Source organism: Asterias rubens, chromosome 1 (genome assembly GCF_902459465.1).
Source record: "Asterias rubens chromosome 1, eAstRub1.3, whole genome shotgun sequence".
Taxonomy (NCBI): Eukaryota; Metazoa; Echinodermata; class Asteroidea; order Forcipulatida; family Asteriidae; genus Asterias; species Asterias rubens.
The window spans coordinates 32,298,048-32,325,362 of record NC_047062.1 but is presented as its reverse complement, the minus strand read 5'-3'; the positions used below and the strand labels follow the sequence as shown (position 1 = coordinate 32,325,362).

General features: G+C 39.9%; 1 protein-coding gene across 1 annotated transcript; it reads left to right on the top strand.

Annotated features, from left to right (window-relative positions):
* LOC117298224 (probable methyltransferase TARBP1) lies at positions 1 to 27,315 on the top strand. Its single transcript, XM_033781359.1, has 28 exons — positions 1 to 153; positions 1,131 to 2,399; positions 2,962 to 3,076; positions 3,585 to 3,654; positions 4,403 to 4,554; positions 5,142 to 5,295; positions 5,622 to 5,754; positions 6,136 to 6,322; positions 7,664 to 7,875; positions 9,029 to 9,210; positions 9,606 to 9,703; positions 10,340 to 10,513; positions 11,358 to 11,527; positions 12,193 to 12,421; positions 13,053 to 13,235; positions 14,285 to 14,481; positions 14,816 to 14,890; positions 15,503 to 15,626; positions 16,762 to 16,875; positions 17,846 to 17,995; positions 18,968 to 19,054; positions 19,571 to 19,758; positions 20,485 to 20,566; positions 22,494 to 22,689; positions 22,916 to 23,104; positions 23,879 to 24,003; positions 24,705 to 24,841; positions 25,796 to 27,315. The coding sequence occupies exons 2-28, from the start codon at positions 1,312 to 1,314 to the stop codon at positions 25,959 to 25,961; spliced, it is 4,977 nt and encodes a 1,658-aa protein (XP_033637250.1). The 5' UTR covers positions 1 to 153; positions 1,131 to 1,311; the 3' UTR covers positions 25,962 to 27,315.

Genomic DNA, 27,315 nt, shown 5'->3' with positions numbered 1-27,315 from the left:
GTGTTGTGTTGATAAATCACTTGTTCACATCCAGACATAAGTTTTGTTTAGTTACAAAGACTATACTAATTTGCTTGGCTGCCCAAGACTTCCCTTCCTTAGCAGTGGTTACACTTCATAAACAGCAAGAAGTTACAACTGAAGAAGTAGCAGGTAAAATAAATGTCACAGAGGTGCACTGGTTGTGCTGTGTATGTTTGTAACACAGATTTGTGTACAGGTTGATTATGAATGCATCTAGCCCCACTTGTTGTTTGGCCAAGGATAGCTATCCTTGGTAGCTATCCTTGGCCAAGGATAGCTATCCTTGGCCACACAAGTGGGGCTAGAATGCATCATGATCATCATGCATGGAATACGATTCGATGTTAAAAAGGAAAAAGATATTCTGTTGTGATTCATGACTTTTCGCAACCAGCTCATGCATGCCTACATCGAATGCTGCACCCCCAACCATCCCCATTTATAATAACAAACTAAATCAAATTCAAAGGTTATTTTATGATGCATTTTTGTAGACGAAAGGTGGTGAATGAATTTACTTTTTGTAACACACTGTGGATGAGCTTTAATTTCAACTTGGTGGTCGTCAGACTGGGGTAAAAAATATACAAGTCATGTGTTTGCGTTGCACTGAATAACACTGATATTCAACTAGCCTTTTAGAGCATGCTATTGTATTATTAAGGGCAGGGCAGTTTTGCTCACCTAAACCTGAAAATTTTAACGGGCACCAAGGCAATGACTATGGAGAAATTAAGGCTATGGCAGGTCTGATACTTCACAGAGGCAACAAAGGTGATTGCCTCCATGCCCCTGGCCTGGGTCATCGCTTTGAATGAATGCATGGTGCCCTTTTAAGTTAAAATGCTCCCGGTAGAAATGTACAATTTCCTAGCTCCTTTTCCAAGGAGAAAATGCTGTGGTTCCCTTGCATTTCAAAAATGAACAAGTAGTGCTAGTACTAGTAGGCCTACACTACAGGCCTGCAATGGTCATAAACTTGATTCAGTATTGCTCTGTCACTTGTTTTAAAGCCATGATTCCCATGAAAGAGTATATAAATTGATAAATAAGTTCTTTACATATTTGTTTTCTTTCTTTTCCTTTCTACCTTCATGTACATGTAGGAAGATAGTTCCTGGTGCTTCATGATTGATTCATCCACATTGTCTGAGCGACAGAAGAAGGACATCTACCACAACTTTGGAATTTGGGACCATTCAAGTTCTATTTCGTGCAAGAGGACATTCAGTTCATAAGACGCTTACCATGACTTGAGAACCAAAGTTTTCTTTCTAACTTTCCACAATGTCGTTCAAGATAGTTGATTTCCTTAAAAGCAGTCAGGCTTTCAACTTACAGGAACTAGTACGGTTCAGCATTAACCGTGCCGTCACAGTGTATAGCACCAGTCGCTATGCCGGGGGTGACCAAAACAAAGCGTCACAAACTTCACTTGACGACACCGACCGAGAATTGACGGAAATTATCACTTTCACTTTGGAATCGATGAACGTTGACCAAGAATGCACTGCCCCATCAGATTTAAGTCACTTGGTTGAAAATGTGTGCTACGGAGTCATACAGCAATCTCATTTGCATATTCATAAACAGAAGATGTCATGTGATGATCAACTGGTACAATCTATTTACAAACTCTTCGCTGCCGTACTAAGTATTGAAGAGGCTGCTGAGTGTCAGCCATTGAAGAGTAAAATCCAAAAGGATTGCTTAGTGGGAATTTGTAACTACAGCGAGGAGCAGCGTGTTTTGGTCAACTTGTCGACAATTGATCACCATGAAGAGCCCTCAACGCATCAAGATGTGATCTTCTCTATACAAAACTCACTTGGCGTTCTAGATCATCTACTGAACTCCCTCAAACTACTGGATAACAAAACTGAATGCATCAGTAACCCTTGGTTTGAAGAGTGCTTCCCATCACTTGTGGAGGTCTTAGAGTTCAGTGAGGCAACGATATGCTCTCACGTCTCAGGTATCTTGCTCCCGAAACTCCTCAAGTCATCTTGTTCCCAACTCCAGGAGAAGTTGACTCTAATTTGGAAACGACTTCTACTCATGCATAAATCTCATGGAGATGGTACAACTAGATTAACGTCAAACGTCTACATTGCTCTCTGTGGTTTATCTGAATTCTACATTCCTGTTTTACCGGACTGTGTGGTGTCTTCTTCTAGCTGGATGCTGAGCAGCCATGACTTTTGGAGAGTTCTCCAATCCGGTCTGATCCACTCCGATCCTCTCGCTCGTAAGCAAGCTTGCTTCCTGATGAAGAGAGCGATGGGGAAGATATCGATTGAGAATAAGAAACTGGAGTCGACTTCAGCGGTAAATGATGTGTCTGAACCCTCGTCAGATGTGGCCTCGAGGAATGGGTAATACAAACAAAAAGTGTTTTATTTATTATCAGTGTTCTCACTTTAGCCTGGTTCATACATCCTGGGAAGGCAAAGACGAAGCGAATGTCGACGTCACAAATTCACAACGAATAATTCGCAGCAGTTCAACTCTGGTCAACTCACTTGCGAATATCCTTGCCAAAGGAATTAGTTTGTAACGTCAAATTCGCATCGCATTCGCATTTGCAGGAAGTATGAACTAGGCTTAAGGCACTGTACACCTTTGGTAATTGTCAAAGACCAGTATTTTCTCAATGTGTGTCCCAGCATAAAATAACAAATCTTTGAAAATTTTGACTCAATTGTGTGTTGGCCCAGTTGTGTGTGCTTTCAGATGCATATAAAAGACTTCAGGAAAGCTACATTAGCATGATAAGATTGATTAGCATCCTATCCGCCAAGTTGGCTGCTGATGCTGCATAATCCAAAGGAGTTGAGATGGAATGCTTAAGGCCCAAAGTCCAGGGCTAGTAACAAGGCACTTTGGTATAATGTTTAAAAGCACCTAATAAATGCCAATTATTTGTTATTATCGTAGGATTACTTCTGGGGATGACGTTGCTCTATTTTGGTGGTCATCAGATGTACAGGAGAAGCTGCTAGCAATGTGGGCAGATTTCTTCTTATTGTACGAGGCACTAGATGAAGTACAGGTCAGTAAAAATTGAACATGCTTGCTAGCAGTGAGAAAGACCTATCATTAGCTGAGTGTTGTGTGCAGCACACACAAATGCCCATTTCCATTGTGTGTCTACAGCCATGGCAGCCAATGCAAGGGATCTTCATGAACCATCAGCTTGTGTATGACAGTGTCGGCGATTACCCGATGTGCGTCAAGACACTGCGAGTGTGTGATTTCCAGAGTATGATACCACACCAGGCACTGCGCTCCAGAAAATCCTGAAAAGCACAGGAAACTCATGCTTTAAGTAGAAACAGATTACCAGCCAACACCCCATAAAGGTGACACTGTTGCGACTGTGACCCATACCACTCATTCTTAGCTTCGCAAAAAGAAAGTGTTAAACAGTATTTTATTAAATAAAACAGCTAAATCGGAAATAGGGCCCAGCACTGACCAAACACAGTATTTTAGAACTTGTCTTTTAATTTAAGGCTTATTTTGTTGCCTGTTTACACTGCTTCTTTTTCTTATATCAGGTTCATGTTGTGATGCCAGTGATGCCCCGACTGAAATCTCTCATACAGTCTGCCTCCACCAGTCAGTCAGGCAAGTCAGCACACATTTTTATTATTTTCAAGCTTAGTATGCTTTTTATTATACTCTGTACGTGGGATTTAAAATTTCGCATGGTGGGAGTATAATCAAGAGAGGTTTGCGGTAGCACCAAGTGTAAAACTCAACTATTCAATCGGTATGCTCTGATCATCTTAAGGAGGATGCTGGACTCTGCAGGCCGGTATGCTTCGTTTTTAAAAGGGTAAGGACACCAAGGCATTTTCTCCTTGGTAAAGGGCAGCCTATGAGGAAAGTGTAAACATCTACATGAGTATTTCAAGGGCACCAAGGCAATGACTATGGGGCATGGAGGCAATCGCCTTCATTGCCTCCATAAAGTATCAGGCCTGACTGTTGCTGGTCAAGATATGAAGCTAACTGTTAAATCTGCCATTTACAAGCATAGATTACCTCAGGTATTTCTTTCAAATTTCTTTTTGTGGTTGAACAAAGAATTGACTAGAGTGGAATTCGTACCAACGACCTCCGGATTAACGTGCCGGCGCTCTACCAACTGAGCTATCTAACCCTATATTGGCGGTGTCCCTATTTTGTCAATATCGTTGTTCGGCAGTTAACGGTTGAATGGCTTCTGACAGGCACCCCCCGATTTCAAATTTTACCCAGTCAGTTTCCCTTGTGGTTTATATTGATATCTTTCAAATTTCATCCACAATACTTTTTCATTCTGAGATGAATACTAATATGCGTCCAATATTTCTTGGATTCTCTTTGTCAGGAGTCAAAGCGATGCTCCACACCTCTTGGCTGACCATTCTCTTCTCAAGAAGCTTCGTTCATGAAACCAAGACAGTGCTACAATGGGGTCTCCTCCAGTACCTACATTTAGATATCAACACTTGCCCTATGATACAACAAGGTGGAGTAGAGGTGAGTCAACAGGCTTGTAAGCAGGGTCGTAATTCTCAATTATTTTACTGATTTTTTTTTTTTTTAACCCCCCCCCCCTTCAAAAAAAATCCTTTATAGAACGCCCCAGTTTGCTGAGTATTGCTTTTAAAATCACAAATAAATGTACATACATGTGGGCAGGCTTCGCGCTTGCAAGCTTTCGCGCTCGCAAGCAGAATTTTCTGACTGACACCCCTGAACAAAGATATTGTCTAAATAGAGCTGGATAGCTCAGTTGGTAGAGTGGCGGTACGTTAATCTGGCAGTACCCGCTGCTAGAACATAGGATTCGAGCTGCCTCTAGCTACCGGGCAATCACGGTGGTCTAGTTGGTATGACACTGCTCTAGAATTGCAAAGGTCGTGGGTTCGAATCCCACCCGAGTAATATGTCTGTGATGTTTTTCACAGTGCTAACACACATCGGTGTATGGGTAAAAACTAAAATGAGTATTCTTTATCCCAATGCAAATTTAACATCTATTAAATCTGGAGGTTGTTGTTTCAAGTCCCACTCCAGTCAATTTATCTTGTTTAAACCCAAATCCATCTTTTTACCCTTTGCAGTTTTTCTTCAATACGGTGCTCCCTGTTCTTTGTGATGACAATCTATATGGAGGTCAAGCTGTGACCTCGTTAGGGTCAAGGCCACCTGTTGCTGTGGCATTAAGAGGTTTCATCAACAAACTTGTCGCCGTGCTCGGAACATGTCAAACAGAAGGTACATAAAAAATGATGAAAATGATCAAGTGAATATTTTAAGAGTTGAAATGAACCCAAACCCTCAAAAATTCATTTATTTCTCCTCTTTTCCAAAAGAAGGTTTCATTTGCTCATCTGTTTGGCCGCGCATACAAGATATCAGGATCCAGTGCAGTTCTTGTAAGATAGGTGTACAAATGAATCTTAGTGCTTTGTGAAATTCAAGATGAATCGATTTCTTGCTCTGCAAATTCTTAGCAGCCTTCTCCACAAGAATTTCATAGACAGCTATGATGTGTATTTAAAAATAAATAAATGTTAATATATTTTTTGTTTTGATAACAGTTTTTCTGCGCAACTTTCTTCTGGCCGTCTCCCAGCAATCCTGGAGTCCAATTAGTTTGACATTCATCTTTGAGACGTTAACCAGTCTCCCAGAATACAATGCATGGGGAGCTGCTGAACTTCAGTTGTTGAGGTAATGAGGCCGTGCCTAGACCACTGTGGCTTCCTTTGCTTTAAGGATTCAGGTACTTTTTCAAAATGTCCACAGATTTATACTAAACTTAATACACGACTTGAAGAAAATGATAGTAGAAAGTCAATTTTACTCTGTTTAACCCCAAATATTTACAAATTTACCCTGATTATTACTTGAATAGCGGTAACTTGTGACAAAGTAAGTCATTGTACCAGACATTATTCAAACCCCAAATGCACCCTGATAGAAGCAGTCATTGATTGATTGATTGATTGATGGATGGATTGATTGATTGATTGATTGATTGATTGATTGATTGATTGATTGATTGATTGTAGAGACAGAGTTCTAGACATTTGTTTCTGTGTTTGTTTTCAGAGAGATGCAGTTTTCATGTATCAGCATGTTGTCCGTCAGCTATCGGAGTGTTGTGCAGTGTCTAATGATTGAATCTGTACTCAAGCTACTAGATAAAGACAACACTACTCTTCATCAACTTTCTAACTTGCTGGGAATCTTCAGTAGAAACGACTGCTTGGTTAGAGGAAGTCATCTATGGAACCAGGTACAGTCTCAAATTGCTTAAAGCCATTGGACACTTTCAGAACATAATTTTTTTTTTAAGTTCACAGATTTACAAATAACTTTGAGGGTTTACAGAAGGTAATGGGGAAAGACTTCTCTTGAAATATTATTCCATGAAATGCTTTACTTTTTGAGAAAACATTCAAACAATATCAATAAACACATGTCATGACACGGCAAAATGTGCGGAAACAAGGGTGGGTTTTCCCGTTATTTTCTCCCGACTCCGATAACCAATGAGCCTAAATTTTCACATGTTTGTTATTTGATATAGAAGTTGTGATACACAAAGTGTGGGCCTTGGACAATACTGTTTACCGAAAGTGTCCAATGGCTTTAAAACAAAATGTAATTCTAATAACAACCTAAATCTTATCGACGATGTGACCTATGTTTACATTCAAACCGCCCTCTGTTGACAAAACACTGTACACTTCATGTTTCGCCGGGCAAAAGGCAAGTAGTCATGGTAAGATTGCTTGTATTTTCTAGCTGGCTGCCAAAACAAAACGATTTTGCCCGGCAGTATGCGCCGAATCATGTTGTGGTTTTCGTCAATATTTTGAGTGACGTCAGAGGTCACATCGTCTATATGGCGCATTTTACAATAACCGTCTCAATGCACTTTACAGTAGTGCTCTGGTCATTTGGGCAATAACATTCCTGACGGTAAAGTTTAGAAAATAATTTTGGGTTGAACAAAGCAAAACTGACTAGAGCGGGACAAAAAACTAAATTCTCTGTGTTAAAGACACAGGATACCTTTGGTAATTGTCAAATATCAGTCTTCTTACTTGGTGTATCTCAACAAATGCATACAATACCAAACCTGTGAAAATTTGAGCTCAATCGGGCGTCGAAGTTGCGAGATAATATTGAAAGAAAAAACACCCTTGTCACACGAAGTTGTGGCTTTCATATGCTTGATTTCGGGACTTAAAATTCTCAATATCTTTTTTCCTGGGGTGCCAGTCAGAAGCCATTCAACCAGGTAAATGTTTTCCTTGTGCAACCCAAAGACATTAGTACATTTCTAGTTCCTCGCTTTCGAATCTCGTCCCAACCTGATTCGTGGGTGAAAAATTTCTCTGGGGTTTTCCTCTGACATCTAAGACTCAAAACTCCTTCTTTGTCTTCTCTCCATTCGGTTTTTGGCTAGTACAGTGATTAAATCACTTTTCTGAGAGTCCTTGGGTTCACGACCAGACTTAATGAAATGGCAAAAAATTAAGTTCAATTTGCGAAGGAGGGATTTCTTACTTGACTCAAAACATTTACTGGTCCAACGTAAAAATCTAACTTGTGATTCTCTTTTTTCCAGGTTTGCCAGTGGTTTGGAGCAAACAGAGACAGCCAGCTATTTAACTCCAATGGTGACATCATAGCAACACTTAGGTCAGAGGTCACCAACTTGATGACCTTTGACCCATCTGTATCAACTGCTCGTGTAGATCTTGGTGACGTAGCAGAGTCTTGTAGAGTCTCTTGTTTGATCTTACTCTCGGCGGACTCTCACTATGAAAGGATGGAATCGTGAGTTTTAGCTTTTTAATCGTTCTCTAATTATTTTGTTATGCGCTTGTGTACATTATGGAATGAGAGCAATATAAATCAATAAATTATTGTCATAATTATTGCATGTCATCTAGAAGGAATTTAAAACATTCGGAGGGGTGAAGGCACTGGACACATTTGGTAATTGTCAATAGACCAGTATTCTCACTTGGTGTATCCCAACATCGGCATAAAATAACAAATCTGTGAAAATTTGAGCTCAATTGGTCATCCAAATTGCAAGGGAATAACGAAAGAAAAAAACCCTTTGTTGCAAAAGTTTGTGTGCTTTCAGATGCCTAATAAAGGGCTTCAGGCCTGTAGTGTTTTAGTACTTGATTGAGAAATTACCCCTTTCTCAAAACTTTGTAATTTCATTCAGAGGGAGCAGTTTCTCACAGTGTTTTATATTGTCAACAGCTCTCCATTGCTTGTTACCAATGGGAGACTTTCTGGGACGATAGAGGGCAGCAGACTTACCGGGTAAATCCATTGTTCTCAGAATTATGCGCATGTTCAGAACTACGTAAACAATGGAAACTTACCCGGTATGTCTGCTGCCACCTAGCGTTGGAAAGTCTCCTATTAAGCTAAACATTATTTTGAGTAATTACTAATAGTGCCCAGTGCCTTTAAAAAGCCTGACAAATGTATTAAACCATGCACCATTGGAACAAGTAGGTCAGCCCTTGTGCTCTTAAATTATTTTGAGAAAATAGAATTAGCTGTTGCAAACAACTTAACAACCAAATGGATCGATGGTATAAATGCAAGAAATAGTTTAATGGCCTGACGTTTCAACCCTAGCAGAGTCTTTCTCAAAGGCTAAAATGACAACACAACAAACATGAACAGTGCATACTCCCCACCAGGGAGCTGAGATGTTTTAAGGAGTGGTTTAAGGCCCAGTGACCAGGGGTAATAGTGTGAAGCCCTTTGGGACGCCCTCCGGGTGTGAAAAGCGCTATATAAAATGGGTTATTATTATTATTACAGGTATATTAGTGAAACATAAGCAGTGGAGTGGAAATACATAAATGGGGTTAGAAAACATACAGAACAAATTTGTTATTTCCGTACTATTTTTCCGAGGACCAAATATCATGCCTGTTTATGTTTGACTTTCTTTCAGCCAACCTCCCAGTCCGTCTTCGTTCCTTCAGACGATCTTAGAACCATTGACTCATGTCCTTAGTAGCATCAACAGCCACATCTATCTACCCATCAATAAGACGGATGCCTCCTTACAGCTTGTATGCAGTATCTTACATCATCTTAAACCAGCCAGGGATGAGAGTGGGCAGGACATCTCAGGTAATGACTCTATTGATGATTTGCTCCCTCAGAGGTTGCCCTGACCGTTATGGGCAGCACTGACCATCCCTTTAATCCTTGAGTCCTCAATTCTTTAGTCCGAGTCCTGAGACATTTGGGTCAAGTTCGAGTTCTGGTCATGAATCACGAAGGTTAAGTCCAAGTCATGAGTCAAATGAGAAATATTTTGAAAGAATAAACAAAAGCCAGATAGTAACCCAGGCTAAAACAAAATGGAGAGAAAATGTGAGCTTTACTTTTCATCAAGGACAGTTGCTCATCACTTGGTCATGCATTCCAATCTTATCTTGCTTTTTCTCTTGTTCAATTTTGTTAGTACATTTTTCTGCTTACAACTTTTTATAATTGGGTGTGGTATATTATTTTCTCCATAGATGAAGTCAGGAAAGAATTAAGCATCTTATTGTCACCGTGCTTGGAAGAAATCTTCTCCTTCATTGCTAGACGGCTGTTATCTGCGGAATTGGCTCAGGTATGTATTCAGACATGAAATAGGGGGCCGTTTGAAGTAGTCAGCATTCTTACTGTCATACAAAGTGTACAATGGGGTATAGACCTTTATCACGGTATGCCATCTTGACTATAATCCATTCCAAATCATTGTAACCAAACTGAGGCTGGACGAAATAATAGTCTGGTGCCATGTTTGCGCACTGAATGTTAGCATTCATTACTTGTATGGAAACAGGGAACATGACCAAGATGGTGACAGCATGATAAAGGTGTACTGGGTGTCAGACATAAAGCTGATGGTCCTGTGTGTTAAAGGCACTGGGCATTATTGGTATTACTCAAAATAATTGTTGGCATAAAAACAAACTTTCTCACTCAAATATTAAAATATTTCAGGCCTGCACCTCTTTTAGGCATCTGAGAGCACACCAAATTTGTGCAACAAGGGTTTTTTTTCTTCTTATTATTCTCTTGCAACTTCAATGACCAATTAAGCCCAGGTTTTCCCAGGTTTGTTTCTATATGCATGTTGGGATACACCAAGTGAGAATACAGGTCTTTGACAATTACCAATAGCGTCCAGTATCTTAAGAAAGGCTCTAATGGTCAGTGTCAACCATTAATTGTTCACTTTAATTTTGTTTTCTTTCTCCAGACCTCAGATATCAGTCGTGTATCTCTCTACATCTCTGTCCTGGATTCTGTATGTACATTTATGGTGAGGAGTCTGGGGGTCTCTGGGTGTGTTGCAGGAGTCATCAGGAACGGAAGGACCAGACTACTAGACTGTTGCCTGTTGCTGTTGACTCAAGGCACTGAGTGTAGAGAGGTTAGTGATCAATCTTTTAGTTTGTCATGGCCGAGTGGTTTAGAGCATAGAATTCAATTTCTGTTGGTTAAGTCATCGGAGTGTGGGTTTGAATCCCGCTCATGACACTTGTGTTCTTTAGCAAAATACTTTACTAAAATTGCTTCTCTTTACCAGGGGTATAAATGGGTACCTGCGAGGGTGGAGGTTGATATTGTGTATAAAAAAATCGGTATAAAAACTGCCAGAGCCTCCCCGGGGCTGTGTTTTACGGGGATAAGAGATAGTATGAAAAGGGCTATAGGCTTCAAAGAAGAATAGGAGTTAAAAGGCTTGTCTGAAACCCACAAACCCTTTGTGTTAAATGCCTGTCAAGTCCAACCCTTGTTTAGTGCACTAGACCCATGTTCTGGGCCCAATTTCATGGCTCTGCTTACCGTAAGCACAGAATCGGCGCTTATGGAAGCAGGGAATTTTGTGCTTATGGCAAGCCTATTTCACGGGTTAGTGGCGAATTTTGGCGTCTGCGCGTGCGTACTCCACGTTACTAGGCATTCTACGCTTACAAGGCTAGCGCAGAAATTTCGCGCTTGCAAGTAAGCGGGGAATCGTGGTCGTAAGCGCAGAATTCGGCGGTAAGCAGAGCCATGAAATGGTGTTTTCAAAGTGTAGGTTCTGTTCTCAGTCATGGCACTTGTGTCCTTGAGCAAGACATTTAACCAAAATTACTTTCTCCTTCGGTCCTTCGGTGGAGACATTAATCTGTGTGTTTTAATGCATGTAAAATAACTCAGTACACTTTTCATAAAGAGAAGGGGATTCGAGTTAAGAATTCCTTAATATTTTTCCTCTTTTTTTTTTGCAGAGAGATGCAAAGTTGAGCTGTTTCCAGACTTTTGTGTCTTGTAGTTTGTTACTCTGGTTACTACAGTCATCGTCAGTGACTGATTCTCTAGTGTTACCGTGGAATAAACTATTGCCATTGGTTACCGTGGAAGCTGATAAAGTTACCATGAAGGCTGACTCAGACTACAGGTAAGTAAAACAAAGCTGTTTAGTTCTCTCTAGTAGACATAGGAAGTTGGTCTCCTCCTTTAATTGTACCCCTGTTCGAATCACTGGTACCGCTCACTTAGCCCGTATTTTCAGTACTGTTGCTTTGAGTTTAGTGGTATCACAACCCGACCATTCTCGGATGTTGTCTATACCCAGCGCATCTTCGGTCGGCCCACAGAACGATGAAACTGAGTTTTAGAAATTGAGTTTGATTTGTGTCTGCAAAAATGGAACTTACGCTACGCACTAATTGGAAAACATAAAAACATTGTATCCATTATTAGGTCATGTCAATTTTTGTTTTGTTCAAACCCTCAATAATTTTTAAAATTTACCCAGTCAGTTACCCTTGTTGTGTAGTTTTCTACCTCTGGAACCCCAATTCAAATCCAATCAGGAGCTCTATGGAGATAAGGTTTTCAATCACTGACTGTGTGTGTATTATATTCCCTGAAAAAATTCTCTGGGTTTTTCCTCCCACATCTAAAACTGAAGCTTCCATCATTGTCTTACTCTCAATCTTCATTTGGTTCTTGGCTAGTACAGTGATTAAAAACTTTTCTTAGGGTCCTTGCCTGGTTTCACAACCAGAGTTAATGAATGAAACAAAATAAAAAGTAAATGTCATTAATTGAACTCCACAGCCTTGCTAGTGGAGATACAACCACTACACGTAAGATATCTAGCCTTCTACTATGCACAAGATGGCAGTGTATTAGTGTCTTACTACGACGAGACCATGCTGGTAGTCTGTCTTTCCCTGGTGCCCAGCCTCATGAGACCATCTTGGCTGCGTGTTTGAGAGATTTGTCATTAGTCAAAGGTCCTGATGCGGTTCCATTACTTCAGTGTGCTAAGCTGCTGGTTAGCAAGGTAATTATGCTGATGAAAACTGTTTAAACTTTTTTATTTGTTAATTTTGTTCTTTTATTAGGGGCCCCTTCTAGAAAATATATAATAACTGAATGAATTAAAAAGATATTAAAAGCAGCAGCAATAAGTCAGGAGAGACAGCTAAGTCACATAATGAGCGAGGTCATGGCCGAGCGGACAAAAGCACCAAGCTCAAGCTCTGGTGTTTCTGTTAGGCAGAGTGTAGGTTCGAATCCCGGTCGTGACACTTGTGTCCTTGAGCAAGACGCTTAAAATATAATTACTTCTCTGTACCCCTAGGGAGCTGAGATGGCTTTTACAAGGGATGCATTATATGGCCCAGTAACCAGGGGCAATGATGTTGGAGTGCTTTGAGAAGCCCTTGGGTGTGAAAAGCGAAATAATAAAAACCAATTATTATTATTATTATTATTATTATGTGTGCTCTTTTGAACAAGGCTTTAAAATGACCCACAGTAGGCTGATCTTTGATTTGGTCGTCAATGACGTTCCACAGAAAATACAGTGGCTTACTAACAGTATTGTCTGCAATATTACAAGATGCAAACAAAGATTCATGTGTCTAATGGATAAATAATAAACTGCTCTTACTTGTATCTGTACTACCAAGGTGATTGATGAGTCTACACCACTTTGCCTAGATGTCGTCGACGCAGCCTGGTCATCTCTACAGGATGAATGGAGAGGCAAAGCACAGAAATTCTGGATTCTTTATTCTGCTGTGATCGAGTTGATCTTCCAACATTGCTTCCTGGTTTCCGAAGACCCCAAGACGCATGATGCTGTTGAAAAGGTAAATTCAGATTCTCAGGTTTAAAAAATGTATGCAAGTTGTGGGGTGTCTTGGATGAGATAAGAGCACCGAACTCAAGCTCTGGTTCAGCAGAGTTTGGGTTCAAGTCCTGATTGTGACACATGTGTCCCTCAGCAAGACACTTTACTATAATTGCTTCTCACCACCCAGGGTAAATGGGTACCTGTGAGGGCAGAGATGGTTCTTGTGATTGATTTAGCTTAGTAGCACATGTTTGTTATATAGGCTGTATACTCCCCAGGGAGCTGAGATGGTTTAAGGAATGAATTAAGGCGCAGTGACCAGGGGTAATAATGTTGGAAGCCCTTTAAGATGCCCTTTGGATGTGTAAAGCGCTACATAAAAACTGATCATTATTATAATTATTATTAAGTTCTTCACAAACAAGGTTAAAAGCCACTCTTGGTGTGAAGCTACAAGAAGAAAAATTATTAAATGTGAAAAATAACTGATATTCCTCTTAAAACAGTCTATATTGTAGGATGGAGGGAAACATGCACCAGGCAGGGTTTAGAATGGCTCCTTGTTCTAGGAGTTAGTTTGGCTTTGAACCTAATACCTATGGTTTTACTAGCCAGTGCTCTACAAACTGACCTATTTTGTTGTGTTTAGCAGCATTCTGACTCTAGGAGAAGGCAAACCAATGATCATCTCAATTTTCAATAAGCATCCAGTACAGATTGACTAGAGCAGGGTTTGCACCTAAGACCCCCTTGGTTTACTAGCCAGTGCTCTACCAACTGACCTATCTTGTTGTGTTGACTAGAGCGGGATTTGAACCTGCAACCTTCGGGTGAATGTGCCAAGGCTCTACCAACTCAGCTATCCCTTGTCCCCCCTATAATTCCTGTATAGATGTTTAGCAGCATTCTGACATTAACAGAAGGCAAACCAATGATCATCTCAATCTTCATAAAGCATTCAATAAAGATTGACTAGAGTGAGATTTGAACCCAAGACCTTATGGTTTATGTGCCAGGGCTCTACCAACTCAGCTATGCTTTGTTTTCCCTATAATTCCTGTGTAGATGTTTAGCAGCATTCTGACTCTAGGAGAAGGCAAACCAATGATCATCTCAATCTTCATAAAGCATCTTTGCAACCAGTGGTTAGATCAGATGAGAACTGAGCCCAGAATGACGTCCACTTTGCGAGCTGTGTCTAATCATATCAATCAGTTATTGGAGGTGTGTGTGATGGGAACCAGGGTTAGCAAGGATACCAGGTAAGTCAGAATCTACTCTGTGGTAGTAGAATAAAAAGCAACACCATAGAACATAATCTACCTGGCAAAATATTCTGAAGCTTTTTATTAGGCATCTGAAAGCATACACATTTGTGCAACAAGGGTGTTTTTTCTTGCATTACCCTCTTGCAACTTCAATGACCAATTGAGTCCAAATGTTCACAGGTTTGTTATTTTATGCATAGGTTGAGATACACCAAGTAAGAAGACAATTACCAATAGTGTCCATTGTCTTTAAATGAATCATTTTGAATGTTGACAAATCTGAAAGTACAATTTAAGACACGGCAGAGTTTGTTGACGTTGTTTGCAGGTTACAGCAGGATACTAGTGTCTTCTTGATCACATTGGATCAGCTGCAATCTGTCAGGAAAGAACTCTCTATAAGGTAAAGGTTAAAACAGTTTAGAAAATTATGTTTTAATCTCACTGACAGGTGTTGATAGTATCCATAGTTAACCCTCCTACTCCGTGACCATTCAATGGTGAATACATGTACATGGTCAACCCTCCTACTGTCTGACCGTTCATGGATATTTCGTGTAAAAAGTACGCAGTCAACCCTCCATCTTACCATTTAACCATGAATGCCTGTACAAGGGCAGCTGTCTTACTGTCTGATTATTCAATGATGAATGCATGTACCAAGTCAACCCTCCTACTGTGTGACCATTCAATGATGAAAGTGTGTAATAAGTCAGCTCTCTTACTGTGTGACCATTCATTGATAAATGCGTGTGCAAAGTACAAAGTCAAACCTCCAACTGTCCGACCGTTCAATTATGAATTCATGTACTAAGTACACAGTCAACTACCTGTCTGACCATTCATTGATAAATGCGTGTGCAAAGTACAAAGTCAACCCTCCTACTGTCTGACCATTCAACATGGCCTCCGTGTAATTTCAGGTCTGCACCATTATTTAATTTAACTCATTTGTAAAAACATTACTATCTCATCTTTTAATGTCATGTGAAATGCTTCCCTTTACATTTTACAGTATGGAACAAAGGCCTGGTCATAGACGGGTCATTTTGCTGAACTTCTTGCTGACAGTTGCAAGAACAAAGACGTCAGAGTGCTGTCAACTCATTACTGATTTTGTACAAGGATTAGTTAAGAAGGTATGTGACTACATCGGGCAATGAGACTCCTCAGCTTGTGGAAATTTATACCCAGTAAGCCAACATCTCATCGAGTTCCCAAGGGCATAAGGGTGGGGTGCTTGAGGGCATAAGGCTCTATGACCGTCTTCCAGGCACACAAAGCACTTTTTGTCCCATCAACAGGCAGTCGTTTGCTCTAAAAATTTGTCCTGAAAAAAATATGGCATTACTGTTGCCCCATATGACTTATGTATCACTCTTTTTTTTCTTTTCTTTTTTCACAATTTTTTCACATTAGTTGCTTTTGGACTTTTTGCAGTTACACTTTTAATATATCAATATTGTTGGCACATAACGAGATTGGGGTCAACTTGTCTTTGCTGTTTGCATTCCCTGTCTTTCACCTGTATAGACCAAGAATTATAAAATCTACTGCGTGGCAGTACAATACATAGCAAGACAAATTATAAAATCTACTGCGTGGCAGTACAATAAATAGCAAGACAAATTATAAAATCTACTGCGTGGCAGTACAATAAATAGCAAGACAAATAGCAAGAGCAATTTACTCTCAGTATAGTTGATATTGTATACATGGGGTTAGCGCTAACTGAATATACATTAAACCTCACCATGCATTGCCTCCAAACCCATATCATTTGAATCTGTTTGCTGTTGGTGAGACACTGCTGGAGAATTGCAAGGGCTGGGGGTTCGAAGTCCACCCGAGTGAATGCCTGTGATTCTTTTCACAAAGCTTGTGAAATTACTCGAGAAAGTACTGAGTATACAGTGATAACGCACATCGATTTATGGTTAAAAAAACAAAATAAACATTCTTTATCCCAAATGCAAATTTAACATACTGAATATTGTTTGTTGTTTAGTTCCTTGAGATGAAGACTACAACAAGAAGAGGTTATGCAATGAACTCTCTGTTACATCGAGAGAATGTTAGACTATGGCAGACTCACCATGCATTCTGTGGAAACCCATTATAATGTGAATCTATTCGTTGTTTAGTTCTTTGAGATGAAGACTACTACAAGAAGAGGTTATGCAATGAACTCTCTGTTACATCGAGAGAATGTTAGACTATGGCAGACTCACCATGCTTCTTAACCCATATAATGTGATTCTCTTTGTTGTTTAGTTCCTTGAGATGAAGACTACAACAAGAAGAGGTTATGCAATGAACTCTCTGTTACATCGAGAGAATGTTAGACTATGGCAGACTCTATTGCTTCTTGCACCATACATACAAAAGGTAAAGGACAATTTGGTTATCACCAGCGGAAACCGTGTTTTTTTCAAAAACTGAATTATTAACAACTGTGGTTTGTTTTGTCACTTTTTGTACCATTGAAACTTTGTAGGCTCTGTTTCTTGTGATTGCTGTAGTCTCCTGATAATGACTAGAGCAAGTACTCGCAGTAGAGAAATGAAGAACGAGAAGTCCTCTAATATCAAAGTCTTATATAGCGCACATATCTACCAAACAAGGTACTTAAGGCGCTGAGTATATACAAACTTTCAGAAGGACATGTTATTGCAGTGATGAATTCTGAGACCCATTTATGTATCACCTTGTAAGGGTTTACAAGGTGCTGCGGCGCATACAGCAGCCACAGCCAGGAACACCGGGGCGAACCCTTTCTCTTTTCGATAAGTGCACTGGGTTCTTTTACATGCGTTACACAACACATTGGACCAACGGCTTTACGTTCCATCCGAAGGACGAAGCAATCCATTGGTTACGAGTCTTGGTTAAGGACACTAGATGCACTAAAGAATAAGTAGTAGTCCCAGCAGATTTTCTACCTTCCGCTCAGGTAGTAGTTCAAAAACAGGACGAAAGTCTACACAGAGGGAGTAGAATATGAAGCAAGCGAGCTCTATCGATAACATAATCTACCTGGCAAGTAGATACACACATGGGCCCAATTTCAAAGAGCTGCTAAGCATGAAATCTCTTCCTTGATAAAAACAGGATTATGAAGCAAATTTCCATTTGTTGCATATTGCTTGTTACTGGTATTGAGAGGTTGTTTGCTTATCCTGAAAATCACCTGGGAATTTGGTTGGTAATCCTGTTTTTATCAAGGAAGAAATTTCATGCTAAGCAAATTTTTGTGCTTAGCAGCTCTATGAAACTTGGCCCTTGTGTTACCACAAACCAACACATACCAAATGTATACTGTAGAAATATTATTGCATGTTTGTGTGGTTTATTACAGGAGTATGCCAGCGAGCTCTTGGATAATGTCTTAACATCAGCAGTGAAGGAGAAGCAATCCTCAGTACGTCATCTCATGGTATGGGTGGCTATTAGAGTATTACTATGTCATCCTAACCTACAGGAGATGGTGTGGGATCAAGTACACCAGGTAAATATACAAACAAAAACAATAATAAAGGTCACCGTGGTCAGGTGGTTAGACTGCAGGACTTGCAATCACAAGGTTGTGGGTTCGAATCCCCCAGCGAACCGCTGATTTTCACAATGACTAGAATAAATATTGTCGTCTAGTTACTGAATCACAATTTCACGATTTGTGTAATTCATAATCATAGACGTTAAACCAATGTTTGTATGAGAGAGATTGGCTGTAGCCAGCTTGGTGTTTATATCCCTTGTGGGAGTTTGCCGAGTTCCCTTGATGGGAAGATCATTAAAAAATAAAATAAAATAATAATAATAATAATAATAATAATAATAAAATTGGCTTCTTATAAAGCGCTCATATCGGTCACTCAGTGAAGCTCAAGGTGCTTCAACATTAAGTATTTTTCCTGCAAGGTATGTTTTGAATTATGATACATGTACTTCTTTTAGATAGTTTACAAGTTGCTGTGGCTCAATATGCAGCCAATCAAATCAGGAGTACCAGGGCAAACCACTTCTCTTTGCGATAAGTGCACTGGGTTCTTTTACATGTTTTACACAACACACAGGACCAACGGCTCTACGTCCCATTTGAAGGACCAACCATCATGGTAAAGTGTCTTGTTTAAGGACACAGGTGTCACGACTGGGACTCAAACCCACACTGTTCAGGGACACCAGAGCTTGAGTCCGGTGCTCTAAAACACTAAGCCACGACAAGCAACAAGTTATAGTGGCTTCTGATTCTAAACCTGTGCATGAGGGGCTCGTTAACCTTGGAAGGCAGCCCTGAGAAGAAGGAAACTCATGATTTCAAACCACCCATCTCAGGGAGAGAGGAGTTGCGGCTAGCCAAATACTCCTATCCAATTAAAAAGCTTAGGCTCAAGATGGTGTATGGCCTCGACTCGATTGATGGGGGCTTCTCATATATTATTCATTATAATTATATTATGTTTTTATATGTTTCTAGCTTAGAGATACTTCAGAGAGTAACATTTGCCCATTGCTGATTCTCATTGCACATCTTGGTGTAGTACAACCGGATCTCAAACACAAGGTATGTACAAATGCTTTCTGATCATGTAGGGAGAGATTTTATTCACTATTAGATTGTTTAAATATTTTATAATTTCTTCATCATGTTAAAGGCACTGGACACCTTTGGTAATTGTCAAAGACCAGTATTCTCACTTGGTTCAACATATGCACAAAATAACAAATCTGTGAAAATTATTCATCGAAGGTGTACATGTAAGCTAGTAATAAAAGAAAAAACACCCTTGGTGCACAAATGTGTGTGCTTTCAGATGCCCGGGAAAGGCTTTAGGGCCCTAAGTCTTTCTCTGACTCAAATATTTGAGTGAGAAATTACCTTTTTTCTCAAAATTTATGTTACTCACAATAATTTGTACTATTAACAGCTCTCCGTTGGTCGTTACCAAGTAAGTATTTTACGTAAATAAATATCTTGAGTAATTACCAAATGTGGCTAGTGCCTTTAAAGATACATAGGATCAAAAGGATTGAAAAGACGAAACAAATTACTCAACCCAAATCCTTTTTGTTTGTCTAGGAGTCATTTTACAAGCGTGCTTTCCCAGTGCTATTACCCCGTGCTTTGGTTCAGACATCATCCATCAGACATACAGGGCAGTTATGCGTCAAGAAGCTATGGCAGGATTGTACCAGGGACGGGCTGCAGGGCGTCATGGCGTCATTTCCAGCATTACTGGCTTGTATGGAATACCTTCATGATTACAAGTAAGGAAGTTATATCACTCTGTCTTCTTCATAGACTGCTTGCACTTGTTTATTACTTTGTTTTTCTAATGAGATATCGCACAAATTACAAGTCCCGAACGGCCACTTCAAGGTTAGCAGCTACTCTTAAACAGATTTGGGCTATCGACCCAAATTATCTTTCACCAGGGGCACGCTGCCACCTACTCGTATGATGAATAATAATAATAATAATAATAATAATAATAATAATAATAATAATAATAATAATAATAATAATAATAATAACAACATACAATTTATAAGGCGCACAGAACGCGCCGGTCGCTAGCAAGCTGACAGATTGAACAGTCGAGTTTTGAGGTTGTGTTTGAATGTAGATAGATCAGGTGTGTCCCTTAGCTCGTCTGGCAAGGAAACAAGGTTACCCCCATCATAGTCCATAAGGATGTAGGCATGGGTATCATCCACCAAGAGTCTGGCTAGAGAGCAGAATGCACTACCTTCCCAACTTTTTACGAAGTAATTATGGTTAAATGCCTGCTCAAGGACACAAGTGACTGACGTCACTCAAAGCCTAATACTAGATAGAGAAGAGTGGATTGCAGTGACAAAGTCCCAATTTAGTGCAGGATAGCCTCAGTGACACAGTGGCCCACGTGATCTCATTGACCTTGTATGATACTTTAATCTTTTGTTGTGAATGTGTTTAATTAATATCAATTTTTATTTTCTTGTTTGCATCAGTCCCAGCGTGTCTTCACATCAAAAGATGGACAGCAACTTCTTTCTCTTCAAAGTTAACCCGTGTCAAGATTACACCATACAGGTATGTCGATGTAGCAAACCAATATTCCACTCTGGGGCCCAATTTCATAAAACTGTTGATCAGAAAATACTGCTTAGAAAGAATGATGTGGGGCACCAGTTGCAACAATGTACACCATGTGGAAATTAGGCTGGTAAACATATTCTGTTAAGCAGGATGTTTCTGTGTTTAGCAAAGATTTATGCTTACAGGCTTTATTAAATTGGCCTCTGGTCATTAATTAAATGTATGGGTATCACCATCCTCATTCCCAAAGCTGACATGATATTCTCCTGAAGTCGACTAGAGCGTACTGATCGTAACGTTGAGTTATCAAACAACCATGGTCCAAATGTTATTTTGTGGTGTGTCATTGCCGAGTGGTTAAAAGCACCAAACTCAAGCTCTTGCATTTCTGATGAATGGGGTGTGGGTTCGAGTCCTGGTTGTGACACTTGTGTCCTCAAGCATGAATCTTAACTGTTATTGCTTCGTCTTTTGGATGGGACGTAAAGCCGTAGGTCCGGTGTGTTGTGCAATGCATTTAAAAGTGCGCTGATGATAAAGGGAAGGGGTTCGCCCTGGTGTTCCTGGTTTGATTGCATACCTGCCAACTGTCCCGATTTTCCCGGGACAGTCCCGGTTTCTGAGTTTCATAGACGCCTAAAAACGGGACTGTCCCGGTTTCTCAGATTTCACGATTTTATTATTAAAAAGTAAGAAAATTGATGATGAACGGCTGAGAACAAGACTAGATGTATTTTAGACTTGCTGAGCGAATGGCATTTCATCCCAAAGTAGCCGTGTGAGTGAACAAGTACGCACGTGTAGAGGGAGATTCGTGTGGAGGACTTGTATCAAGTTTATTAAATCATTTGTCAAGCATGTGGTGTGTGCGTGTGTGTGTGTATATCAATATTGTAAACGACTGATGAAGAGTTTAGTTGTATCATAGACTTGTTGAAACATGCGCTCCCTCAAAAAGTGTCCGTTTAGTCCGTGCAACAACATTGTACGCGTAGAGAGATTCGTGGAGAGGACTTGTACCAAGTTTATTGTGTCAAGCCAATACATGCGGTGCGTGAGTGTGTGTGTGTGTACATACATAATACGTTATGCACATGTATTTGCTTCGTCGACGATGTCGTGGTACAAAGGGTGTTGCGGTCGCCATTTTGTTAAAACCGTAAGTTGATTTTCAAAATGAGTGGCAGTAAATCGAAGAGATCCTGCGTTTTTAACGATAATTACGCCACAGATTTCTTGTGCATTAAAAGCTCAACAAAAAGTAGGCATCACGCTTTCTGTGGCATATGTAGAACCGATGTGAGTATTGCTCACGGTGGACGGGGCGATATAGTCGCCCACCTAAAAACTGCCAAAGAGGGAAACTTGCTTCGACACAAAATACAGTCCAGCCCTCCTAAAACAAGCAAAACAATCCACATACAAAGGTCTACACCAATAGAAAGGTGGTGAAAAGCTGTGTTATCAAATAATAATGAACTAATGTATTGTTTTTATGCAGTAGTTCCACATTCAAAGTTGATTTACTTTATGTTAATGTTTAGCCCCCAAATGACTCTGGAGGCTGTGTAGTTCTGTTAGCTTCCAGGGGGCACTGTCCCCTGCAATGCAGAGCACCCTGGAAGAAAACACTCATTCACAGTACCCCGCCTTGGTGACCCCTGGACCCCGGCCAGGCTTGTCCCTATTTCTGGGCTTCGAATGTTGGCAGGTATGTGATTGGCATGCATATTGCGTCACAGCACCTTGTAAACCATTATATGGTGCTATTTAAAGGAATGTTCCTCAACAAGTAGCTCCACATACCTTGTAGGAAAATACTGAGTGCTTTGAGATGCTCATCACAGGCTCTGTCACTCTGGTCAAGTTCAGTTTTTCTCAACTCAAAATCATATCTTAATTTTTGTCACTTTGTTTCCAGACAATTTTTAACCTCCTTCCGTACCTGAGCTCCATAGCTGGTGATGAACTCCTCGAAGCAGAGTCTTTTGAGAAAGAGTGTCCGTCACTCTGGAGGAATGATGTGGACTCTCATCCTGTACTACCCCTGTACAATCCACCTGAGTCTCAGATTCAACAACAGTACCTATTGGCAAGATCTGTGAAAGGTCCATCCGGTATGTGTATAAAGACAAGACCCCTTGCAATATGTGCAGGGTACTCACATGTGCCTGTTGTCAATTTGGGTGTCAGAATCGTATACAAACATGTACAAAAGAGAGTTGACACCCAAAATTAAGCGCAAAGAAGAAAAGAAATTACTTAAGCAATATTTTCTGCTAACCAGCTTTATGAAAGTGGGCCCAGAGTTACAGACAATGTTTGATACCTCTCATCTCTTAGGTGGAATTCCATTTGACCAGACATCGGCTGAAACAAGCGAGGAATCCGATATACAGAAGAAGATGATTCCATGGCAGTCAATGAGCATCCCTGGATTTGATGACCTGAGGTCAGAAGGTCATGATAGGTCATCTGGAGGTAGCCTGGTTCTTGTGGCGTCACTCGTTAATAAAGCACCCAATCTAGGAGGTAGGTACTCTTATAATATAGCATAAATCCCGGTTCATACTTTGTGTGAATGCGAATGCGAAGCAAATGTTGACGTCGCAAATTCGCAACAAATAATTTGCAGCAGTTGAGCTGTGCTCAACTCTCTTGCGAATTTGTAGCGAAAACAGAGTTTTGACGTCAAATCTCACGTCAAATTCGCTTCGCAGGAAGTATGAACCGGGCTTTAGAGATTATTGGAAAGTTGAATGCCCAGTTATTGTGAAAGCTCCGTTGGATTTAAGTTGGTTAATTTCGCTTTTATGAGAGTCCTTGGCTTTACAATCAGAATAAATGAAATAAAATGAAATTTGCTTTTAAAAACAATTAATTTTTTTCATTTTGAGGATTGCTCTATGCAAGTTTGACATTGTCAGCTTTGAAAACAAACATACAGACTTAAAGACACCGGACACATTTGGTAATTGTCACAGACCAGTATTCTCACTTAGTGTATCCCAACATACATGTATGCATAAAATAACAAATCTGGGAAACTTTTGACTCAATTGGTCATCCGAGTTGCAAGAGAAAAAAGAAAACACGGAGTTGCAAGAGAAAAAAGAAAGGCCGGAAGTCTTAATATTTGAGCGAGAAAATACCTCTTTCTCAAAGCTACGTTACTCAGTGGGAGCCGTTCCTCACAATGTTTTATACTACCAACAGCTCGTTACCAAGTAAGTTTGTATGCTTACAATTATTTTGAGTAATTACCAATAGTGTCCAGTGCCTTTAAATGCTTGTTTGTGTATGCAGGGTTGTGTCGTACGAGTCAAATCTTTGGGGTTTCGACGTTTGTTGTCAGCAGTCTGCGTGCTACAGAAGACAAAAACTTCAAAAGTGTCAGCGTGACTGCAGAAAAATGGCTGCCTATGATTGAGGTGAGTGTGATCAACGGACATTTAGAAAAAAAGTTTTAAAAGTGTTAATAGTAGTGGGCAAATGTATGTAGAATCTCTGTGTCTCACCTAAACGTTGGTTACAAATTGTTACAGTTTAAGAAATAATTATTATAAATTGTTCTCGTCTTGTGTCATTGCTTTATATCTTTGATTGATTAATTTCTTCATATTTGGGCCATTTGAAGTGTACCTAAACTCTTTGTATGTAGACAACAAATGACTGCTGGTCATGTTTGCATTGGAGTGAAGGTGGACAACAAATTCAACTGATCTATATTGTTGATGAGTGTTTGATTCTTTTTCCATTACTTTGCCTTCTTAACATTCAGTCTGGATAACATTCTATTTAAGGCAGAATGTACCTTTGGTTTTTGGTACAATTAAAATAACATGTACAAATTTCATTTGAACTTTTTAGATGTAGCCCAAATTCCAGAGCGAATGATGTCTATGCAAGAAGAATAATCCCTCCTAGTAATATACAATCTTAGATAAGTTAGATTACAGTTTTTAGGGCATAAAACATTACATAGCTTACATAACTACAATTCTTCAAAGTGAAATTTTTCTTAAAACTCTTTATTACTTTCAAAAGCTGCTGTAGGCTTCTTACCACTAGTTACTATTGCCATTAATTTGAAGAGTGATTACCAAATGTATATCTTCCCTTTAATGCCCAGGTTCCTGTGAGTGATCTAGCTCCCTACCTCCAATCAATGAGGCATCAGGGTTATACTCTAGTCGGGGTTGAACAGACGGCTAGAAGCAAGTGTCTCACTCAATACAGCTTCCCTCAACGCACTCTTTTATTACTCGGGTAAGTTGAACGTGTTAAGTCCATATATGATATTAATTTAGGTTTTTAGCCATATACATGTACACTGATGTGTGTCAGCACTGTATACTTACCAGAGTTCTGTAAAAAAATCACAGGCATATTACTTGGGTGGGATTCGAACCCACGACCTTTGCAATTCTAGAGCAGTGTCTTACCAACTAGACCACAGAGATTGCCGGGTAGCTAGGGACAGTTCGAATCCTATGTTAACAACGGGTACTGCAATCGTTTTAACAGAACTCGGGTAAGTACTGTGTATAGAGTGCTAACATACATTGGTGTATATGGGTAAAAACCAAATTTAATATTCTTTATCCCTGATGCAAATTTAACATCTACATATAGGATGTCTATTATTTTGTTTGTACCCTACACCAATGTGGTTTAAGCTCTGTATACTTGGTGCTTTCAAAACTCCTGTGAAAAAAAATCCAACGGTATATTACTCAAGTGGGTTTTGAACCCAGCACCTTCGCATTCAAGAGCGGATGTCTACACTAAAAATAATTGTCAGAAAGGGGGGGGGGGGGGTGTGCTATAATAATGAAACCATTGACACTTCAATGATGTAACGATTTATACCAATGAGTGTCTTGCTTAAGTATCACATCCTTCCAGGCAGAAAACCTACAATACGACCAACACAGAAACGGCGCTTACGGAAGCAGGGAATTATGTGCGTGCAGCAAGCATATTTCACGAGTTGGGGCGAAATTTGGCTTCTGCTTACTGTGTTCTCCATATTACTAGGCATTCTATGCTTACAAGGCTAGCGCAGAAATTTGGCGCTTGCACATAAGCATGGAATCATGATTGTCAGGTCAGAATACGGCGTTAGCAGAGCCATGAATTGGGACCAGGTCATTTTTTCTATCCGGATTATAAAACCCAAATTACTAAAATAATTTTTGTTTAATGCTGTTTTCTTTCCAGGCAAGAGAGAATGGGTATCCCAGTGGAGTTAATTCAACTACTAGATGTATGTGTTGAGATTCCGCAACAAGGAGTGATTCGATCTCTCAATGTACATGTCAGTGGTGCTTTACTCATATGGGAGTACACAAGACAAAGACTATTGGCTCAAATGACCACCCAGTGACCACACTGAGTAATCACTGAGTAACTTGTGCTCACTCATTCTGATACTCGAGAACACACGACAGAGACTACTGGCTCAAATGACTGCCAGTGACCACACTGAGTAATCACTGAGCAATCACTGAGTAACTTGTCCCACTCACTCTGATACTCGAGAACACAAGACAGAGACTACTGGCTCAAATGACTGCCAGTGACCACACTGAGTAATCACTGAGCAACCACTGAGTAACTTGTCCCACTCACTCTGATACTGGACAACACAGGACAGAGACTACTGGCTCAAATGATCACCAAGTGACCCCTTAAGTGACAATCGAGTGACCACAGAGTAACCACCGAGTAACTTGTCACTCAGTACTCAAGTCAAAGTCTACACGCTCAATTGACCACCAGGAGACAACTGAGTATTCACTAAGTAAATTGTCACTCAATCTAAAAAACAAAAAAAGACAAAAACTACTGGCTCAAATGACCACAGAGTGCCCACTGAGTACACTGAGGGATCACTGAGTAGTTGGCACCCAATCTTATAGTGGAATTCTCAAGACAGAAACTACTGGCTCAAAAGACCACTGAGTGACCACAAAACGATCACAGAGTGACAAATTAATTGTAGTTATACTTTCGTAAAGTCTCTACCAAATTAAAAGGCAGGGTGTACCTATGTTAATTTCCAAGGACCTTGGTGGGTGATCCCAACCTATGGATAAGATAACAAATTTAGGCTCAATTGGTCATCAAATATGAAAGAATTTAATGACAGAAAGGCCTGAAGCCTTCTCTCAGATTCAAATGTTTTAGTCAGAAATTACCTCTTTCTCAAAACTGAAGTTACCAGTACTTCATTTTTTATGCTATATGTATTATGAGTGATTACCAAACATGGACAGCACCTTTAAAAGGATGATTACAATTTATCAACACCACAGATTTAAACCACAGAGTATATACTGGTCTATATTAAAGAAAAAGTTTCATGCCTTATGCTGTATATATTTTGAAGTGCTTCTAAAAAGTATAAAATGTTTGACAAAGTATCTGAAGGAAAAGAACCCCTCAATATGTATGCTGTCAAGATGTAAGTGCAGTATTTTTTTAAGTTAATCAATATGACCACTGTTTACTAAACTTTATTACAAAAACCATGTTTCAGATAATTTGTTTTGTTTAAAGGCAGTGGACACTATTGGTAAATACTCAAAAAAATTATTATCATAAAACCTTACTTGGTAACGAGTAATGGGGAGAGGTTGATAGTATAAAACTGTGTGAGAAACGGTACTCTGAAGTGATATAGTTTTCAAGAAAGAAGTAATTTTCCACGAATTTGATTTCGAGACCTCAAGTTTAGA

What these genes read in the sequence shown, in the direction of transcription:
- LOC117298224 (XM_033781359.1), top strand. Translation starts at nt 1,312, where the DNA reads ATGTCGTTCAAGATAGTTGATTTCCTTAAAAGCAGTCAGGCTTTCAAC. An exon ending in AGGCACTAGATGAAGTACAG is followed by an intron (nt 3,077 to 3,584) that starts GTCAGTAAAAAT and finishes TTCTTATATCAG; the next exon opens with GTTCATGTTGTGATGCCAGT. An exon ending in GAATACCTTCATGATTACAA is followed by an intron (nt 19,759 to 20,484) that starts GTAAGGAAGTTA and finishes TGTTTGCATCAG; the next exon opens with TCCCAGCGTGTCTTCACATC.